Source organism: Lutra lutra, chromosome 3 (assembly GCF_902655055.1).
Source record: "Lutra lutra chromosome 3, mLutLut1.2, whole genome shotgun sequence".
NCBI lineage: Eukaryota > Metazoa > Chordata > Mammalia > Carnivora > Mustelidae > Lutra > Lutra lutra.
In genome coordinates, this window is record NC_062280.1 from 40644763 (window position 1) to 40662888 (window position 18126).

Here is an 18126-nt window from a genome sequence, read left to right on the forward strand (position 1 = left end):
GGCCACACTCTCTGTTGCTCAGTGGCACAGAAGGAGGAGGTTGGAGATGCTGCTGGATTTGGCTGCCCCCCACCTCCCGCTCCCCACCACTTACCCATCACCCCTAAGGCCCCTGGCTCAAGGCTCTCTCTGCAGGCCTGGGGCTCTGTCTTACGAAGGGGGGACAGGGTCACCTCCTCAGAGGCTCGTCCACCTGCGCAGAAGGAGAAAGGACTGGAGAAGAAAGGACAATATGCTATGGGGCCAATGTCATGACAGAATGTGCTCTTGGAAGGCACCAGGCCTGCCAGAGTCACCCTGGGTCACCAGGATGAATTGGGGTGCCAAAATTCTCTTTTTTTGGCTCCAGGACATTCTGTGGGGCAGAAGAGCACCTCCTCTCTGCCCCAGGTGGGAGCTTGGTCCCAGGAGAGCGGCTCATTTGTGGTCCTTCCCGTGAGACTCCAGAAGATTCCCTCATGCCAGATCAGGGTCATAGCAACTGAGAACAATGCTGGACAGGCTGAGCGAGTACTGCGTAGAGGCAGAGGGTCTGGGAGAGCGTCAGAAGCTGCTGGGGCCTGGCCGACCCAAACTGGGCCACTGGTGGGGCCTTTCATGTCCGCTTTCCTCTCAGGGCCTGCCTTTGCCTCTTCCCACCCCACTACCCCCAGTGCGGCAATTAGGGCGCTAATTAGGGCTCTTTGATCATCTTTAGAAATGGCTACATGGGGGAGAGACGCTGCCAAGCAATTAGGGGCAGAGGGGCTGGGAGCTCGGGCACCTCTTAAGGGGGTGGGGCTGCTGAGGACCCTCAGACACCCCCTTCCCTCCTCCCTCCAGGAGGGTATGCCCCCAGCGTGGCCATAAACTCCTCAGGGAGTAGAGGCAGATGGGAACCCCCGCCCCCCCGTTTGAGCCCTGGAGACGTAGCCGGCCCCTATCCACCGGCCCCCCTCCGGCTGGCCCCCAGCCCAACCGTCAGCTCTTCTGGCCTGTCCAGCCCTCTTTGATGGAGCCGCAGGAACAAGGGCTCCTTTGACAGAAGGGGGGCCTCAGAGCCGGGACTGTGAAACTTCAAAGGTGAGGGTCGAGCCCACTACCCCGATCCCTCCCCCGACCCTGGCCACCCCTCCCGAGTACCCCCCCCAGTCTGTCCTCTATATAGCCCCCCAAGCCCCAGTCCCCTGTGGGCTCCCGGGAGCTAAGGGCCAGGTGAGGGGCCGCCAGAGGGAAGTGGGTGATTTTGATGTCCAAGGAGAGTCAGGTGATTTGGGGGACAAGAATCCAACACCCAGGGGCCAAAAGGCAGTGGGAGGCAGACAAGGAAGGATAAACACCTGGAGGGTGGACACCAAGAGGGAAAGAGGGCAGGGTCGCTTGGCCCGGCTCCCTGTCAACATGCTGCTGCTCGTGCTGCTGCTGCTGCTGCCCCTCCCAGACCCATGGGCTGTCCGTGGGCACCCACTCTACATGCGCCTGCCCCCCAGCATCCTGCAAGGTGAGCCTGGGTTAGACTAAGGGGGCGGCCGAGGTGGGAGGAACACAGAGGAATTGGGTCCGGGCCAGGGGAGCGTGACCTTGCCACCCCACTCATCTGGACCTTTGGCCCCTTCTGCCCACCCCTCGAGGAGAAGGGACCAGGAACTGAGGCACAGGTGGGCAAGGAAGGGGGAGAACAAGGGTGCAGAGGAAGGGGACCTGGCAGCAACCACCAGAGGGGGGAGCTTCGGGGAAGGTTCTGGGTTTAGCAGGAGGAAGAGTCCCGGGTGGCATCTCCTTGGCTCTCTGGGCCCGCAGTTGGGCTGCTTGACTCCGATACTTTGTTAAGAAGCCTGGATTTTGTGATGTCTCTACCTCTGGGGTGCTGTTTTTCCTTCAAGGTTTTTAAGGAAAGTCCCTTTTCAAAGATTCCAGCCCAGCTCAGTTGAATCACAGAGAACCCTTGGGTTGAGGAATCTGGGGTCATCTGCTCTGAGCGCTGGGCCCTAGGACCCTGGGACTCTCTTTCCTCCCCATTCTGCCGAGGTGCTCCCAGAGCCCCCCCCCCCCCCCCCCCCCCCGCCCCATCTCCCCAGGCAGTTTCAGGGCTGGAGCCTGAGGTTCTTCCCCAGCCGCAGGTGAATTGTGCCTCATGTCCCAGCAGCTCTGTCAGCCCACGGCACGAGAGCACTGCAGGCCGCCCAGAGGAGCGCCCAGTGGACAGTTAATCGAGTGTCGATGGAGATTCGACACAGACTGCATGAGTGCGGCGGCTGTGCCAACCATACCATCCCGTGCCCAGGTGAGCTTGCCCTGACTACCCTGGGCCCAACCTCCTGTCCATCCCATCCCTTCCCTTCACACGTGACTCCCTCTTGGAGACAGAGACTAGGTGGGGCTGCCACCTAGACAATGCTGATGAAGGTCTTGCCAAGAAGAAAGGGCACGCCAGGACTGGGACATAGTCCGTGCAAAGGCAGGAGGACAGGAAGAGTCTGGGCTCATTGGGTGGACAGTGAGAAGTTCATGGTGAAATAGACCCTGGCTGCTGGGGGTGGACTAACAGAAGGGAGCGGTAGGGCAGAGAGAGGGCCCAGGCTCGGCCTGGGGTGCAGGAGGGGTGGGAGGCCAGCCATGAGGCTCAGAGGTCTGTGTCTCAGCAGGCGCTGGGCGTCCCAGGCCTCTGGCCCCCCTCCTCCAGGATCCAGCAGAGCCAGGTAGGGCTGAAAGGGCTCCAGGGGGCAGGGCCAAGGGAAGGGTGTACCCTGGAAGGGCCTCGAGGGTGAGGGGGCCAGGACTTGTCCCCTGTGACGCCTATCTACCTTTCTAGGGCCTTGTGGCGAGAGGCGCCCAAGCGCTGTCAACGTGACACGGGCCCACGGCCGCATTGTTGGGGGCAGCGCAGCTCCACCCGGAGCCTGGCCCTGGCTGGTGAGGCTGCAGCTCAGAGGGCAGCCTCTGTGTGGCGGCGTCCTGGTGGCGGCGTCCTGGGTGCTCACCGCGGCGCACTGCTTCGCGGGGTACGTTGGACCCCAGGCCCTTGACCAGCCCACACCCCCAGTGCGCGGTGGGTCGTCTGGCGGGCGACACAGGCGAGGGCCGGTCTCTGCTGCCCCTGGCGGCGGTCACCGCCTTGCCCTGCTCCCGGCCTCAAGGCGCCCTCTCCGCCCAGCCTGGGTGAGGATTATCTGGGAACGCCCAGCTGGGCTAGGCTCCTGGACTTACTAGGGGGCCCTGCCTCTCCCCCGCCCACCTTCCCTGCCCGGCGAGAAGGAGCGGAGACACAGAGATCCCGGCGTGCGGGCCTGCTGAGTGGTGCCCGTGGGCAGAGGGCAGGGTCTCAGGGGACTCGCCCCTTGTCCCGCAGTGCCCAGAACGAGCTTCTGTGGACAGTGACGCTAGCCGAGGGGCCCCAGGGGGAGCAAGCAGAGGAGGTGCCGGTGAACCGCATCTTGCCGCACCCCAAGGTGAGAGGGCAGACCCCAGGCTCTCAGAGTGGGGAACTGCACCCCCACCCCACACTTCATCACTATTGCGCGGCCGCTCCCTCCGCAGTTTGACCCGCGGACCTTCCACAACGACCTGGCCCTGGTGCAGCTGTGGACGCCCGTGAGTCCGGCCGGGGCGTGGCGCCCTGTGTGCCTGCCCCAGGGGCCCCGGGAACCCCCAGCCGGCACCGCTTGCGCTATCGCGGGCTGGGGGGCCCTCTTCGAAGGTATGGGGCTGCTTCCAGTGTGAGTGAGAAGAATGGGGGGTTAGGGTGATGGAGTTGGGGAAGGCCGGGTGTAGGGAATCTGACCCCCCCCATCACCTTTGCGAAATACTGTCTGATCTTGCAAAGGGGGAGGAATAAAGGAGGGCAGTGGGAGGAGGGACCTGCTAGCAAGGCCCCTGCCCTCCAGGCCTGAGCTCCCTCCACCGATTCCCTGTAGATGGGCCTGAGGCGGAGGCGGTGAGAGAGGCAAGAGTGCCCCTGCTCAGCACTGACACCTGCAAAAGGGCCCTGGGGCCCGAGCTGCACCCCAGCAGCATGCTATGTGCTGGCTACCTGGCCGGGGGCGTGGACTCCTGCCAGGTAGGAGCCCTGATTGATGTTAGGGTGCTGAGCAGGCTGCTCCCCAGGGACAGGACGGCTTCTTTCCTTCCGCAGTCGGCTGTCATTCAACTTGTCTGAGCTTTCATGTCCCCACCACTAAAAGGGGGTACAAGGGTAGAATCCCCAGAACTCAGAGCTGCCCCACCCTGCCAAGTGTCAGGCTGGCAGAGGAGAGGGGCAGGTCGGTGAAGTACTCTCTCTTTTGGCTTGGGTCCCTCAGGGTGACTCTGGAGGCCCCCTGACCTGTTCTGAGCCTGGGCCCCACCCCAGGGAGGTCCTGTATGGAGTCACCTCCTGGGGGGATGGATGTGGAGAGCCAGGGAAGCCTGGGGTCTACACTCGTGTGGCCGTGTTCAAAGACTGGCTCCAGGAACAGATGAGTGGTGAGTGCCCCGTTCCTATTTACCTCTCCCCGAAGTGCCCTGCTCACAGCCCTTGGGACAAGCCCCTCTACATCCCACCGGCCCCCAGCCCCTTACTGCGTGGGGAAAGCCTGTCCTCCTTTCGGGGAAGAGCTGCAAGGGCTAAGGTCCAAAGCCGGGGCTAAATTGGCCGCCGCTGCCCCCCATCCCCACCCCCCGCAGCAACCCCCTCCAGCCGGGAGCCCAGTTGCAGGGAGCTGCTGTCCTGGGAGCCGCCCGGGGAGCCGCGGGCAGACGCCGCCCCGCCCTGCGCCTTCTACGCCCGCCTGTGCCCCGGGCCCGCGGCCGCCTGCGCGCGTCTGGCGCACCAGCAGTGCCTGCAGCGCCGAAGGAGATGCGGTGAGTCCAGTTCCCAGGGCTGGGACGGCGGACAGGGGGGCTGACCCAGGTCTGACCGCCTCTCGGACCCTTGTCCCGCCCGCAGAGCTGCGCTCGCTGGCGCACACCCTGCTGGGCCTGCTGCGGGGCGCTCAGGAACTGCTTGGCCCGAGCCCAGGGATGCGGCGCCTGGCCCCCACCTTGGCTCGCCCGGCTCTGTCGCTCCTGGAGCCTCGCAGACACCCCGCCCGCGAGCAGCGGCTGCACCCAGGTACCCCGCGCCTTCACACTCCAGCCCCAGCACCCCCCGCCACCAACTGCGCGGAGGAGGCGATCCCCTAACGCTGCGTCTCCCCAGGATCGCGGGCCGCGGGCGCTCGATTCCCGAAGCGGAGGCCGGAGCAGCGCGCGGAAGCAAACGGTAATGACGCCCCCTGCGGGCCTTTGCCAGGAGAGTAGCAGGCCAAGGGCTGGCGAGGGGATTCGTGGGACAACCGGCCGACTGGCTCTCCCCACCTGAGCCCCCGCCCCCCTCCCCGCAATAGGGAGGATGACTCTTTGGGGGTTCAGTTCAGCAGAGACCATCTGCTTTTGTTATCACTTAACCTCTCTGATCCTCAGTTTCCCATCTGTAGCAGGAGGAGAAATCTGCCCCCTGGGAGGCGGTCCACTGAGGTCCTTGTGGGAATCCCACCCCGGCTCCTTTCCGGTGCGTTTACTGCTGTTCCCAGGACCTCTCCCCTTCCTGCAGGTTGCCCTGGGCTGGAGAGTCTGCAACAGAAGTTGACCACCCTTCAAGGCACCCATGCCTGGATCCTGCAGGTCCCAGCAGAGCACTTGGCCATGGACTTCCACGAGGTAGGTTGTCAGTCTTCCCACATTCACTCAAAGTGGCCTCAGAAGGCTGACCTGGGTCAGCCCTGATGAGTAGGGGGACAGAAGGGGCACCCTCCACAGCAGGAGGGAGGACCTGCTCCCCAGCAACTTGGGGTGGAGGCGGCGGGGGGGGGGGGTGTCTTGGGAGAAAGGGGCAGGGAGGGCATCTGTGTGTAAGCTGGGGTGCTGGGTGGATGTGAAGGTGTGGGGGGAGGTGTGAGTAGAAGGGCACGTGGGGGTGTCCAAGTGATCAGGAAGTGTGCAGGATTGGGAGGGTTTGGGGGGGAGTGGATCTGGGTGAGAGTTTCTGGGGGCCCGGAGGAGGCAGACCAAGAGCTGGGTTGTGGGACCCTGAGCTCCCTCCTCCTTCTTCAGGTCCTGGCCGATCTGGGCTCCAAGACGCTGACCGGCCTCTTCCGAGCCTGGGTGCGGGCAGGCTTGGGGGGCCAACATGTGGTCTTCGGGGGCCTGGTAGGCCTGGAGCCAGCCACGATGGCTCGCAGCCTCCCCCGCTTGCTGGTGCAGGCCCTGCAGGCCTTCCGTTTGGCCGCACTGGGAGAGGCAGAGGGACCCCGGATGGGTGCAAGGCAGAGCCAGGGGCTGGGGAGGAAGGGGCACCCCCCACTCAGTCCTCAGATTTCCCCAGCCAGGAGGCCATGAACCAACCCCTGGTCAAGACCTACCCCTCCAAGGGGCTCCTGTGATAACAATATGTCCCAGCCACAGTTGATTGGGTGTGGGGGGCAGGGGGCCTGGGTCCATGTGTCTTCCCAGATATGTCATCAGAAAATCCCGGCTGCTTTAATAAATGTTATTTATGATCTACAGCGATAACTCTGGAGCTTTCTTGGGATGAGAACTGGGTGGGTGAACATTAGGGCCAAGGAGGACCCAGCCTCCAGTAGCAGTTGGCAGAGGTCACAAAGACACTGGAGAGAGGCTGCTAAGTCCCCATTTCCGCATACATGTCTGCTCCTCAAGAAATGGCAACAGCTGACCTGTCACCACTCCCTTCCCTATGGATGGCCAGAACTGCCCCCAGAATCCAGTGCCTCTACCCAGCCCCCACCCCTACTGCTAGTAGTGGGAAGTTCCAGCCTCCTGTCCTTGGGCTCCTGCCTGGCGGCCAGTCCCCATCCCCACCCCCTCGGCACCTGCCTTGGGTTTTATACCCGGAGCCATGCCCAGACGTGTCAGATTGCATTTCCGGGCTGCCACTTCCCTTTGCACATGATCCCCCCCTCCCCACACCTGTCCCCTCTCCTACCCACCCACATTCCCCAGCCCTGTAGACTGAAGGGGCAGCCACGAGACCCAGTCAGAGGGACAGAATGGAGGGACCCGGGTTGACGCTGGGGCTGCTGGCTATGCTGGTTGTTTGTGGTAAGAGCAGACATCACCCCATCCTGAAGGGCCCTCAGGACTCACACCAGGGCCCCTACTGCATGGTCCCCTCCTACCCTACTTACCTGATTCTCCCTCCCTTAGCATTGGGCTCAACCTCCCACCCCCACTGCTATTTCTCCCTTGAGGGGCAGGAGTGGTGGGATCCCCCTACTGAGCCCAGCCCCATGGCCCAGCAGGATTTCAGGGCAGCTCCCTTCCTGTCCATCCCTGCCCTGCACCCCACCCATTCCCAGGTAGCTGGGGCCTGAACGAGGAGGAGCGGCTAATTCGGCACCTGTTCGAAGAGAAAGGCTACAACAAGGAGCTCCGGCCGGCACACCAGGGAGAGAGTGTAGAGGTCACATTGGCCCTCACACTCTCCAACCTCATCTCCCTGGTGAGACCCCTTCTGTGGCCTGGCTGGGGACGGGAGGGCAGGGACAGCTCTTGGGAGGCCTGCCTGTCTCCCGGACTGGGATGACCAGGAAGGAAGTTCAAGGCCCCAGCCTGGACTATGGTAGCTCCTGTCCCAGGGAAGCAGGCTCCAGTGTTCTGCACGCTCAATGCTGCCACAAGCTTTGGCCTGATCCCCTTTTCCCCCCAGCTTCAGCTCTGAGGTGTGCCCCATATCAGACCCATGATACACTTCAGAGGCCACGAGCTGTCCCTGCTCCTGGGTCTGCCCACCCCCTAGTGACTGTGAATGCTTGTGGCAGGAGTCTGATTAGGCCAATTGCCATGGTTTCCCCTGGGTGGCGGCTGGGAGTAGGTGCTTGGTTAATGTACATAGGTGGAAGAACCATGCGGGCCCTGGGGGACAGCCGTCTCGTGTGTGATTACAGAAAGAAGTGGAGGAGACCCTCACCACTAATGTGTGGATTGAGCACGTAAGAATAGCCCGCTCAGTGCTGGGGTGTGGGGGTGAGGGTGCAGGGCCCAGGCTTCCCTGTGCTCCCTTTTGCTTGGGGATCTCCAGAAGTGGATCCTCCTGTCCTTCTGGAGGAGCTGACTTCTATCCAGAAGCCCAGCTGCCCTTCCCACCACCTTGAACAGTCACTAGCTAGCTCAGATAGAGACTTCTGGTAGACCGGGATCCTTCATCTATGGGGAAATTGTCACAATATCCTGATTTTATTAGAAGACACTCTTCTGCCACCTGTCAGAATTTCATAATACAGATATACATATTCTATGCCCACAATGGAAATATGCTCCCTTGATTGTGCAGTGTACGTTCTACACAGCTGTACATGACAGATCTTAGTCCTAACTCTGTACCACCTCCCCCAAACTCTTATCACAGCTCCCAGACCCTGCCCAGTCTTCCCTCAGGGAAGTGAGGAGAGTTGAGGGGGAAAAGGGGAACCTGAGCAACAGCAGAACCTACAACTGACACCTCTTTTGGGCTTCCAGGGCTGGACAGACAGCCGGCTGCAATGGGATGCTGAAGAATTTGGCAATATCAGTGTCCTGCGCCTGCCCCCTGACATGCTGTGGCTCCCAGAGATTGTGCTGGAGAACAAGTTGAGCCGCAGCCCTCCCTGGCTTCCCCTCTCCCGCTCTGCCCCCCCAAACCCTGCCAATTCCAAGCTGGCTGGCATTGATGGTGACCCCTTGTCCTTGTCCCTCAGCAACGACGGCTCCTTCCAGATTTCCTACTCCTGCAACGTGCTCATCTACCCCTCGGGCTATGTGTACTGGCTGCCACCTGCCATCTTCCGCTCTTCCTGCCCCATCTCCGTCACCTACTTCCCCTTTGACTGGCAGAACTGCTCCCTCAAGTTCAGGTGCACCCACTTCTCCAGCCACCCTTCACCCTGGCCAGGGACTGAGAAAGGTCCTTGAAGCACTCTCGTGCAGAGGCCCCCGCTCTGTCCTGATGAGAGCTCCCTCACACCCCTGACGGCCCCTCTGACCATGAACCTCCTCTACTACTAGCCTTCTCCCACCCCCTGCCATCAGTGGCCACGCCCAATGGCTGAGGACCCCCCTCTATTCACTGCCCTCCCCAGTTCCCTCAAGTACACAGCCAAGGAGATCACCCTGAGTCTGAAGCAAGAGGAGAAAGAGGGCCGCTTCTACCCTGTGGAGTGGATCATCATTGACCCCGAGGGCTTCACAGGTGCTGGGAGTAGCGGCTGTGGGTGGGCGGGGTGGGCGGGCCCCTCAGACACACACCCACAGATACAGTCACCTTGACACTGCCCGCCCCCCCCCCAGAGATGCACCTGCACACACACACACATGCACACACCTGGAACATGGACCTACAGGCACACAGACTGACAGAGAGACACCGATGGACAGACACACACTGACCCACAGAGAAACATACACAGACATACTTACTGACACAAATCTAGCACACTGAAAGGAAAAGAAGTCCAACTGGAGGGACTGTGTCCCACAGGCAGAGACCAACAGGGCCACACTCCTTCTGCTGCCCAGGCCGGAAGACCTTCCTGGATCTGGACAGGGTCCCTGGGGATGGATGTGGCTGACAGATAAAAGGGGTCGTTAGTCTTCTGTTCCCAGTCAGCCCAGGGATATGGTTGCGGCTTTAGCGGGTACTCTACGGTTGTGTGTGCCGCCCCCTACCAACACCCCCACCCCCATCTATGAGCGGGCTCAGATCTTCTAGGGGTCCCCCACCCCATGCTGCTGTCCATCACAGGAGACCAATGTCACACTAGTCCCAAGGCTACTCCATCCCCGAGGAGTGAAGGGGGAGGGATTGGTCTTACTCTTGCTGCATCATTATCTCTAAGACTTATTTGAACCATATTATGGCCTTAGCTTCTATATCTTCCAAGAAGAAGGGGAAACACTCCCAGAAGAGAATTTCTCCCTTGCAGATTGAAACCTCCATCCCAACCCCCCCAGGGAGGGAAACCTGCAAACAGAACCCCAGCCGTCCTCCGCATGCCCCCTCTCCCCAGCCCCCAGTCCTGCCCTGAGCCCATCCCGTGCCCCCTTGCCCAACTTGACACCAAGGTGTCCTTCTGCCGCCCTCAGAGAATGGGGAGTGGGAGATAGTGCACCGGCCAGCTAGGATCAACATGGACCTCAGTGTCCCACTGGACAGTCCCGGCCGCCAGGACGTCTCCTTCTACCTCATCATCCGCCGCAAGCCCCTCTTCTACGTCATCAACATCCTGGTGCCCTGCGTGCTCATCTCCTTCATGATCAACCTAGTCTTCTACCTGCCGGCAGACAGTGAGCCTCAGAGCCCATCCCAGCCCCCAGCCGCCTGGGGTGCCTTTCCCACTCCCTGAGCCTTGGCCTCCCAACCCTCCCCTCCCTTCCTCCTGGGAGACACAAGGGGGTCACCACTTCCGGGGCTTCCTGCCCAGGGTCCAAGCAGGAGGGGCATGTGGCCAGCCAAAGGGAGGGTTTTGTGACACTGTCCAACATCCCCAAATGGACAGGGCCCCTGGGGAGTCCGTCTCTCTTGGACCTTGCTTCTGCTTCTCACAGTGGGGCTTCCCAAGGAAGTTCCCTAGAGAGAACCACAAGACTGTCCCTCTGTCAGAGCAGATATCAGGTCTGTCTTAGTCACCATGTATGACCACAGGCCGGGCACACAGAAGACCATCTGCTTGGAACCAGTGGGTGGCTGAAGGGATCTCTGGGAAGCCAGGCATGGGGGCATGCAGCTGATGTTCTTTTGGTTCTAGAAGGGCATGTGTAATCTGTGCTCACTTGGTTTCGCAATAGTTTCAGAGTATTTACTAGAAGTAAGGCACAGTGAGTCCCAGGGACAAGTGTGATCCAGCCTCTGTTGCGGGCCGAGACTGTACTCTTCAGGTCTGAGAGCATGGCCTCCAGGGTAGGATAATGGGGGAAGCTTTCCTGGAAGAGGTGGTGCTTGAGCTGGAGATGGGATGGGACGCAGCTTCCAGGTAGAGAAGGGGCCCTGGGGCAGGGCTGTGGGCCTGTGACTGCAGTCGCCACCTCAGAGTGCTCAGGGGCTCCAATGGGAGGAGCTGGGGAGTGCTGGGCCAGGGGTCTCTGAGTGGAGGACTAGGAGTTGGGGAAATATGGGGGCTCTGAGGATGTCCTGGAGCTTTCTGTACAGGGGGACACACCAGACCTGTGATTTTTGGAGGGCCGAGTGGCAGCAAGCTGGCTAACAGTGAGACCTGGTGATCACTGAGCCCCAGGCAGCATGATGAGCGTTTAACACTCATTCTCTCACTTGGTCCTCACAACATTCCGCAGTTGTGAAAACTGAGGCACAGAGAGGTTAGGCTACTTGTCTAAGGTCACCCAGCAAGTAAGTGCCAGAGCCGGGATTTGAACCCATGTGCTCTAGCTCGGTACCCCCACAATGTTAATCAGGGTCTGGTGGCTTTGTGACCAGTGGTGCAGAGGCCATGGTGAGACCCACTGGGCCCAAGACCAGAGGGAACAGCTGCTAAGTCCCAGGCTCCCCCAGGTGGCGAGAAGACGTCGATGGCCATCTCAGTGCTCCTGGCTCAGTCTGTCTTCCTGCTGCTCATCTCCAAGAGGCTGCCAGCCACATCCATCGCCATCCCCCTCATTGGCAAGTGAGTGATGTCTGTGCCATGCCACACACCCCCAGCCAGCCCCGCGCACCACGCCCTGCCATGCCCTGCCCCACCAGGGCTCCACAGTGAGTGTGTCCCTACAGATTCCTGCTCTTCGGCATGGTGCTGGTGACCATGGTCGTCGTGATCTGCGTCATCGTGCTCAACATCCACTTCCGCACCCCCAGCACGTACGTGCTGTCTGAGGGGGTCAAGAAGGTGAGGGCTCTCAGCCAAAAGCTGGAGACGGTCCAGCAGTCCCTTCACAGGAGAGCAGGGAAAGACCCCCTGGCATGATTGCATGGGTATGCCGGCCCTGCGTGACCCAAGCGCCACGTGCTGCTACCCACGCCGCATGGTCGACTCTCCTGGCTGGCTGCTACTCAGACGGATCCCGACCCAGAGAAGCACAAGCTGCACAGTCTCCTCTCTATGAAGTTCAAGGACAGGCAAAACCAGCCTTTAGCGATAGAAATGGGGAGGGGGTTTCCCAAGAGGGTGGGGGGAAGTGACAGGCGGAAGCACCAGGGATTGGGAACCCGTTGGAGATCTCCTCTGGGGGGTGTTTACATAGTTGACAGCATCTATAAAAATTCACCTAGCTCTACACTTCAGGGCTGCCCATTCTGCTGTATGTTCCCTCTACCCTTGATGGAAAAGAAGGCGAGGAATGCGGGGATGGCATGCCCAGGAAGGGGTGTCCTTGCCTCTCAGCCGCTGCTTGCTGTTCTGGAAAGGTTGAGGGCTTGTTTGGTCTTCAGTGTCTGGAGAAGAGCGCGGAGCATTGGAGGCCTTATTCTTTTTTGTTTTGTGTATATAATTCATTTTGAACAAATGAGCTCTGCTTTGTGCTGTGGGCAATGAGGGACAGTTGGAAGCAAGCTAAGGGTCTGTCACTAGAGGATAGGGGGACTCCGGGACAGCATGCAACTCAGCAGTACTTTGTGGCAGTCAGGAATGGACTCACAGACATTTCAATGTGCCAAGGTGGCGCATGTCAGTAAAATAGCCTTCCTGTATCCCCCATCCCCCCCACCCCCGACTTGCTGCAGCTCTTCCTGGAGACCCTGCCGGAACTCCTACACATGTCCCGCCCGGCGGACGATGGACCTGGCCCGGGGGCTCTGGTCCGGAGGAGCAGCTCCCTGGGCTACATTTCCAAGGCTGAGGAGTACTTCCTGCTCAAGTCCCGAAGTGACCTCATGTTTGAGAAGCAGTCCGAGCGCCACGGGCTGGCCCAGCGCCTCACCACCACACGTGGGTCCCTGCCGGGGGGGCTTGGGGGTGCGGCCCATCCACAGAAGGTGGACTGGAGGCAGGTCTCATGCCCCCCTCTGGCCTGGTCTCCACAGGCAGGCTCCCTGCAGGCTCTGAGCAGGCCCAGCTGGAGCTCTTGAGTGAGCTGAAGCCGGCCGTGGATGGGGCCAACTTCATTGTCAGCCACATGAGGGACCAGAACAATTACAATGAGGTGAGTAGCCACAGAGGGCCGATGCCTAGAGTGTATCCTGTCTTCAGGGGGCCTTGCTTCCCCTCAGAGACACGTACCCACTGAGAGGAAGGAGTTCACGGTGGGTGCAGACCCCGGGCCCCGCTGGGAGGCCGAGTCCCCATCTAGAACTCTCCAGCAGCTCACTGCACACAGCGTGCACCCAGGCATAGCCACAGGCACGTATCTCCCTTAGGGTTCCTTCTTTTTCTTCTTCTTTTTTTTTTAAATATTTTATTTGTTTATTTGACAGAGATCACAAGTAGGCAGAGAGGCAGGCAGAGAGAGAGGGGGAGGCAGGCACCCTGCTGAGCAGAGAGCCTGATGCAGGGCTCAATCCCAGGACCCTGGGATCATGACCTGAGCTGAAGGCAGAGGCTTAACCCACTGAGCCACCCAGGCACCCCTAGGGTTCCTTCTTTGTTGCCAGACCCGTCATTTTCTGTCCCTGCTCAACTCCAAGTCTGATGTTCTAGACATAAGCGGCCGTTTAAAAGGCAGCCTGAGGTGGTCGTTCCATATTATATGATTTTTAAACTTCTCTCTTGAGAAAAGGGGCCCTGTTTTCCAGTTCGCATAGGGGCCAGCATGGCGTTGAGAGGCTGGGAGGGTGAAGAGGGAGGCGAGGGGACGATGCAACCTTCCTCAGCTCCTTGAGAGAGACTGCTGGCACCCCAGCTCTTCTTCAGCTCCTGGAGCTCTGCAGTGGGGTGAGGAGGAGGGCTGTGGCCCCATTCTTGGTCTCCTGGACAGAGGGAACACACCAGCTTGTCACATCCACTGCTAGCCAGGGGCAACCCCCACAGATACACTGAGGCCATGCCTCTGTCACTGGGCCTGGGCTTGGGGTATAGGCCCATGGTTTGAGAGCCTTCCTCACCACCCTGTCTCTGCCCCCCTACCCCCAGGAGAAAGACTGCTGGAACCGAGTGGCCCGCACAGTGGACCGACTCTGCCTGTTTGTGGTGACGCCCATCATGGTGGTGGGCACGGCCTGGATCTTCCTGCAAGGCGCCTACAACCAGCCTCCACCTCAGCCCTTCCCCGGGGACCCCTTCTCCTACCATGAGCAGGACAAGCGCTTCATCTAGAACAGGCCTGCCCTGCCCAGCTGGCCCAGCTCCCAGGCAGCGTCTGGAGGTGGGGGGCACAGGCGGAGGGAGGGCACTAGTCGTATGGACAGGGATGTCTGACAGAGGACAAGCCCTTCCTGGGGAGGCCAACTTCTGACCCTGGGGCTTGTGTCCAGCTGGTGCTGCAAGGCTGGGGCAGGAAGAGCCCGGCTTTCCTGAGATTAGGGAAGGAAGGTGGAAGCCCCGCTCTTCAACCATGGGTCCTCTGCAGCTAAACACCACAGAGCCGCTAAGGAGGACTGAGAGTGGATACTGTCTGGGGGTCAGAGCATAACAATTTGTGGGGGGAAGGGGGGCTGGCTCAGGCTGAGACCCTTCTGTGAGGAATGAGAAAGGCAGAGGCCTCTTCTTCCTCCCCTTCCCTAGGTGGGGGTAGAGCAGGTAGGATCCTGTGCTCTCACTTCCCTGTTCCTCCAGCCACCCTCCTCTCCATAACCCCTCAGCCTTGGGCTTCTGAGGCCCCAATGGGGGTTTTATGTGGGGACACCTCCCTCTCCAGACCTCTTAAGGAAAGAGGCTTTCAGCAGGGGTGGGAGCCCCAGGATTGCAAAATGGCCTTCCCCAGACATTTCTTTCTGCCTTGGTGACTTTGTGTGGGTCCCCCAGGGAAGCCAAGGACTAGGGTGGACGGGCCAAGCTCAACACTCAAAAAGACCAAAGGTCAGCTTGTCAACCTCAGGTCACATGCACGATCCTAGAGCCCTAGAGCTCAGCCCTCCCCCAAGAAGTGTCTCCTCTTGGGCAACTTCTCTCCCCAAAGTAGGGTTTCCATACAATATTTGGGACATATTTTTACTAAAAAATTATTGTTTATCTGAAATTCAAACTTAACTGGGTATCTTGTTTTGTTTTGAGGGGTGGCAGAGAAAGAAAAGAAAAAAAGAAAGCACAGAGCCCAACAGGGGCTCAGTCTCACCACCCGATCATGACCTGAGCCGAAATCAAGAGTCAGAGGCTCAACAGACTGAGCCACCCAGATATCCAGAATCCTGTATTTTTATATGCTAAATTTGACAACTCTATCCCAAAGGGAGCCCCCACAATCCTGTCCCAAGGGCCAAAGGCCGAGGCTGCAGATGCTGGGAGACATGGTATCCTACCTCCAAGATGGCCCCAGAGATCCCCACCTCCTGGTATTCATACCCTGTGTAGCGCACTCCCACAATGCACCGGGCTTGGTCTGTGTGACTGACCTAAGGAGGCGGAAGTGACGATGTGTCGCTTCTGAGATTAGGCTCTATAAGACACTGCAGCACTCCCTGCCTCCTGTGCCATCACTCTTCGCTTTCAGCTGGATCTCTCACTCTGGGGAAGCCAGCTGGCATGGGAGCAGTCCTGTGGAGAGGCCCACTTGGCAAGGACCTGAGCCCCTCTGCCTGCAGCCCCATGAGTGACCTTGGAAGCAGATCCTCCAGCCCCAGTGGGGCCTTCAGAGGAGATCACCATCCAGGTCAACATCTTGGGTGCAGTCCCATGAGTCCCGGAGCCAGAGCCACCCAGCTAAGCTGCTCCTGGATTCCTGACCCCCAGAAACTGTGTGGAATAGCATATGATTTTTAAGAAACAAAGTTTGGGGGTGCTTTGTTACACCAGAGGATGATCTGGGGTGAGCCACGCTCATCTCTTAGGTTCGGTTTTCTCATCATCAAAATGTGTAAGTTCCATTTGTGAGGTGTTGTGAAAATTGAATTTGCTGGTAGTCATAAAGGTCCTTCCTTACACGTCCTGCAAATTTTCTTAATTAATTTAAATTCAACTAATTAACATACAGCGTATTATTTGTTTCAGGGGTACAGGTCTGTGATTCATCAGTCTTATCTAACACCCAGTGCTCATTACCACAAATACCCGCCCCAGTGTCTATCACCCAGTTACCCCATCCCTTCACCCCCTTCCCCTCCAACAACCCTCAGTTTGTCTCCTGTGATTAAGAGTCTCTTATGGTTTCCATCCTGCAAATTTAAGGGGTGGTTATTTAACTCATTCCTCAGTTGTGGGCCTGAATCACAGAAGATGGGCCTGTGGACTCCTATGTCCGAGGCTGGCCGGGGGTCTGAGGGCATATGAGAGCAAACACAGAGGACCCAAGTATTCTCCTCCTTGACGTACACACTAAAGGTTGTCACAGCTCAACCCATTTCCCTCAGAGGGAATTGGAGACCTCATTACCTCAGGTATACAAAAGGTGAGATTTTTAGTCTTTCAGTGGAAATGAACAAAAGACAAACCTCTTTTTTTTTTTTTACATGACTATAAAAACTTCTATTCATTTATACTAGGATTTGGGCCCACTGCCACCAGGGAACGCAGTGCCCAGAAAAAGACAAACCTCTTAATGGCAAAACTGACCCTAGTTACTTCTGACTTCCAATATAAACTGTGCACAGATTCGAGGTACAAATCTTTATTTTTTTCCCCTCTGAATAGGGAAAGTAGCTTGGACTTACACCATCAGATGAGCAGGAAGTCTGGGACCTTCCTGGGGTCTTCCTCTATGAGGGAGTCCCCATCTTAAGCACCAAGAGAGATCCTGGATCAGACCCCTCAGTCACTGTCCTTGCTTCTCTCTGCCACATGATGGCACTGTTGGCAACCTCCCAGTGAATCCTCTGCATCTTCCTGGCTCAGGTGGCCATGAACTTTCCCCCAAAAAGACAACCCCAAAATGCCACACCTGACCAAGAGTGCCCCATGCACAGGTTCCCAGGGTCACAGCAGGACCCCCAACTGCACACATTCCTCCAGCACCGCGGCCCCAGGGCGCTGTCAGCACTGGTCCCCTCTCTGGGTGACAGGGAAACTCCCCAGGGAGTCACCCCCACAAGGGGCCCTACAGAGGGTGTCCCTACACATTCTTTCCAGGCCATCAGCGCTACTCACTCTCCTTCAAACAGTGATGAATCTGAGGCATGCAGTGGGCTGCTAGGAACAGAAACCCAAAGAACGTGGTTCAAACCAATAAGGCTCCATCTTTATTCTGTGATGAGATCACAAGGCAGCAGCTGCCACCTTGTCTCAGCAGTCCCACAAAGCTATTAGAGACCCAGGCTCTGGGCTCTCTCCCCAGCAGCCCGGCCCTCATGCTTGTTGCCCCAGGGTGCAAGCAGACTGCCACTGATCCTCACTTCACATCTGTGTTTAACACAGGAAAGGAGCCAGTCATTTCTGACCCCTTTCATCAGGAAGCAAAGGCTCTCCCCTGAAGCCCTTCAGCTGACTTCTGTAGACATCCCACAGGTCAAGATGTTATCACGCAGCCATCCTTATCTGCAAAGGGGCCTGGGAAATGAACGTTCCAGCCTCCAGAAGAGAAGGTGACAAAGAGGGAGTAACTGTTAGACACAAATGAAGCCTGCAGAAGATTTTCTCTTAATGCTTCCACACATACCCCTTTAGCCCCTCCTGGCAGTGCCAGCCCTCCTCGAGTGACCCGCCCTCCTGAGAACACCAAGGAGACTTGGCCTCTCTCCCACAGCAGGAAAGAAGGGGAAAAAACAGGAGTTGAAATCTCTTCATACATGGGGAAGTGGCATAATTCATAACAGAGGGAAGCCATGCTCCACAACCTTCCATTTCCCTCCCAGACACTTGTAGAGAAGGGGAAAGAGGAGGTCAGAAATGTTGGGGTGGGCCAGACCACCATGGCTGGGGGCAGTGTGTGGTTGGGGGAGAATAGGTGGTCCATTATTTAGCAGGAGCCATTAATGGGCATGCCAACATGTGGTCTTGGAGGGACTAGAGAGGGAGAGAGGTACTGCTCTGGGGAGCACCAAAGGGCAAACTGGGGAGAAGGGGAACTGGCTTTGTAAACTTCAGGGAAAGGGGGCTACACACCTAGATTCCCGGCGGAAAGAGTGATGCTTGGGAGTGGGGCCTGGAGCAGGACTGAGCACAA

The 18126-nt window shown here is 58.7% G+C and overlaps 2 protein-coding genes across 5 annotated transcripts; both read left to right on the forward strand.

Moving 5' to 3' along the window:
* The first annotated feature begins 2191 nt into the window (after positions 1–2191).
* Positions 2192–6460, forward strand: PRSS56 (serine protease 56). The gene is made up of 12 exons (XM_047721947.1): positions 2192–2263; positions 2625–2678; positions 2792–2981; positions 3329–3428; positions 3517–3676; positions 3894–4036; positions 4278–4440; positions 4642–4818; positions 4904–5068; positions 5156–5218; positions 5549–5655; positions 6049–6460. Exons 1-12 carry the CDS (start codon positions 2200–2202, stop codon positions 6331–6333), a joined length of 1671 nt encoding a protein of 556 aa, XP_047577903.1. The 5' UTR covers positions 2192–2199; the 3' UTR covers positions 6334–6460.
* Positions 6461–6957: 497 nt separating this feature from the next.
* Positions 6958–15915, forward strand: CHRND (cholinergic receptor nicotinic delta subunit). 4 transcript variants are annotated; one of them, XM_047721357.1, is made up of 12 exons: positions 6958–7056; positions 7314–7456; positions 7902–7946; positions 8473–8582; positions 8691–8846; positions 9072–9181; positions 10075–10275; positions 11498–11609; positions 11714–11828; positions 12662–12866; positions 12962–13080; positions 14007–15915. In XM_047721357.1, the coding sequence occupies exons 1-12, from the start codon at positions 7005–7007 to the stop codon at positions 14187–14189; spliced, it is 1551 nt and encodes a 516-aa protein (XP_047577313.1). In that variant the 5' UTR covers positions 6958–7004; the 3' UTR covers positions 14190–15915. The 4 variants fall into 4 exon arrangements, with proteins under 4 accessions (XP_047577313.1, XP_047577314.1, XP_047577315.1 ...); XM_047721358.1 differs by lacking the exon at positions 8691–8846; XM_047721359.1 differs by lacking the exons at positions 6958–7056; positions 7314–7456; positions 7902–7946 and having other exon boundaries at positions 8501–8568.
* The last annotated feature ends 2211 nt before the right edge of the window (positions 15916–18126 follow it).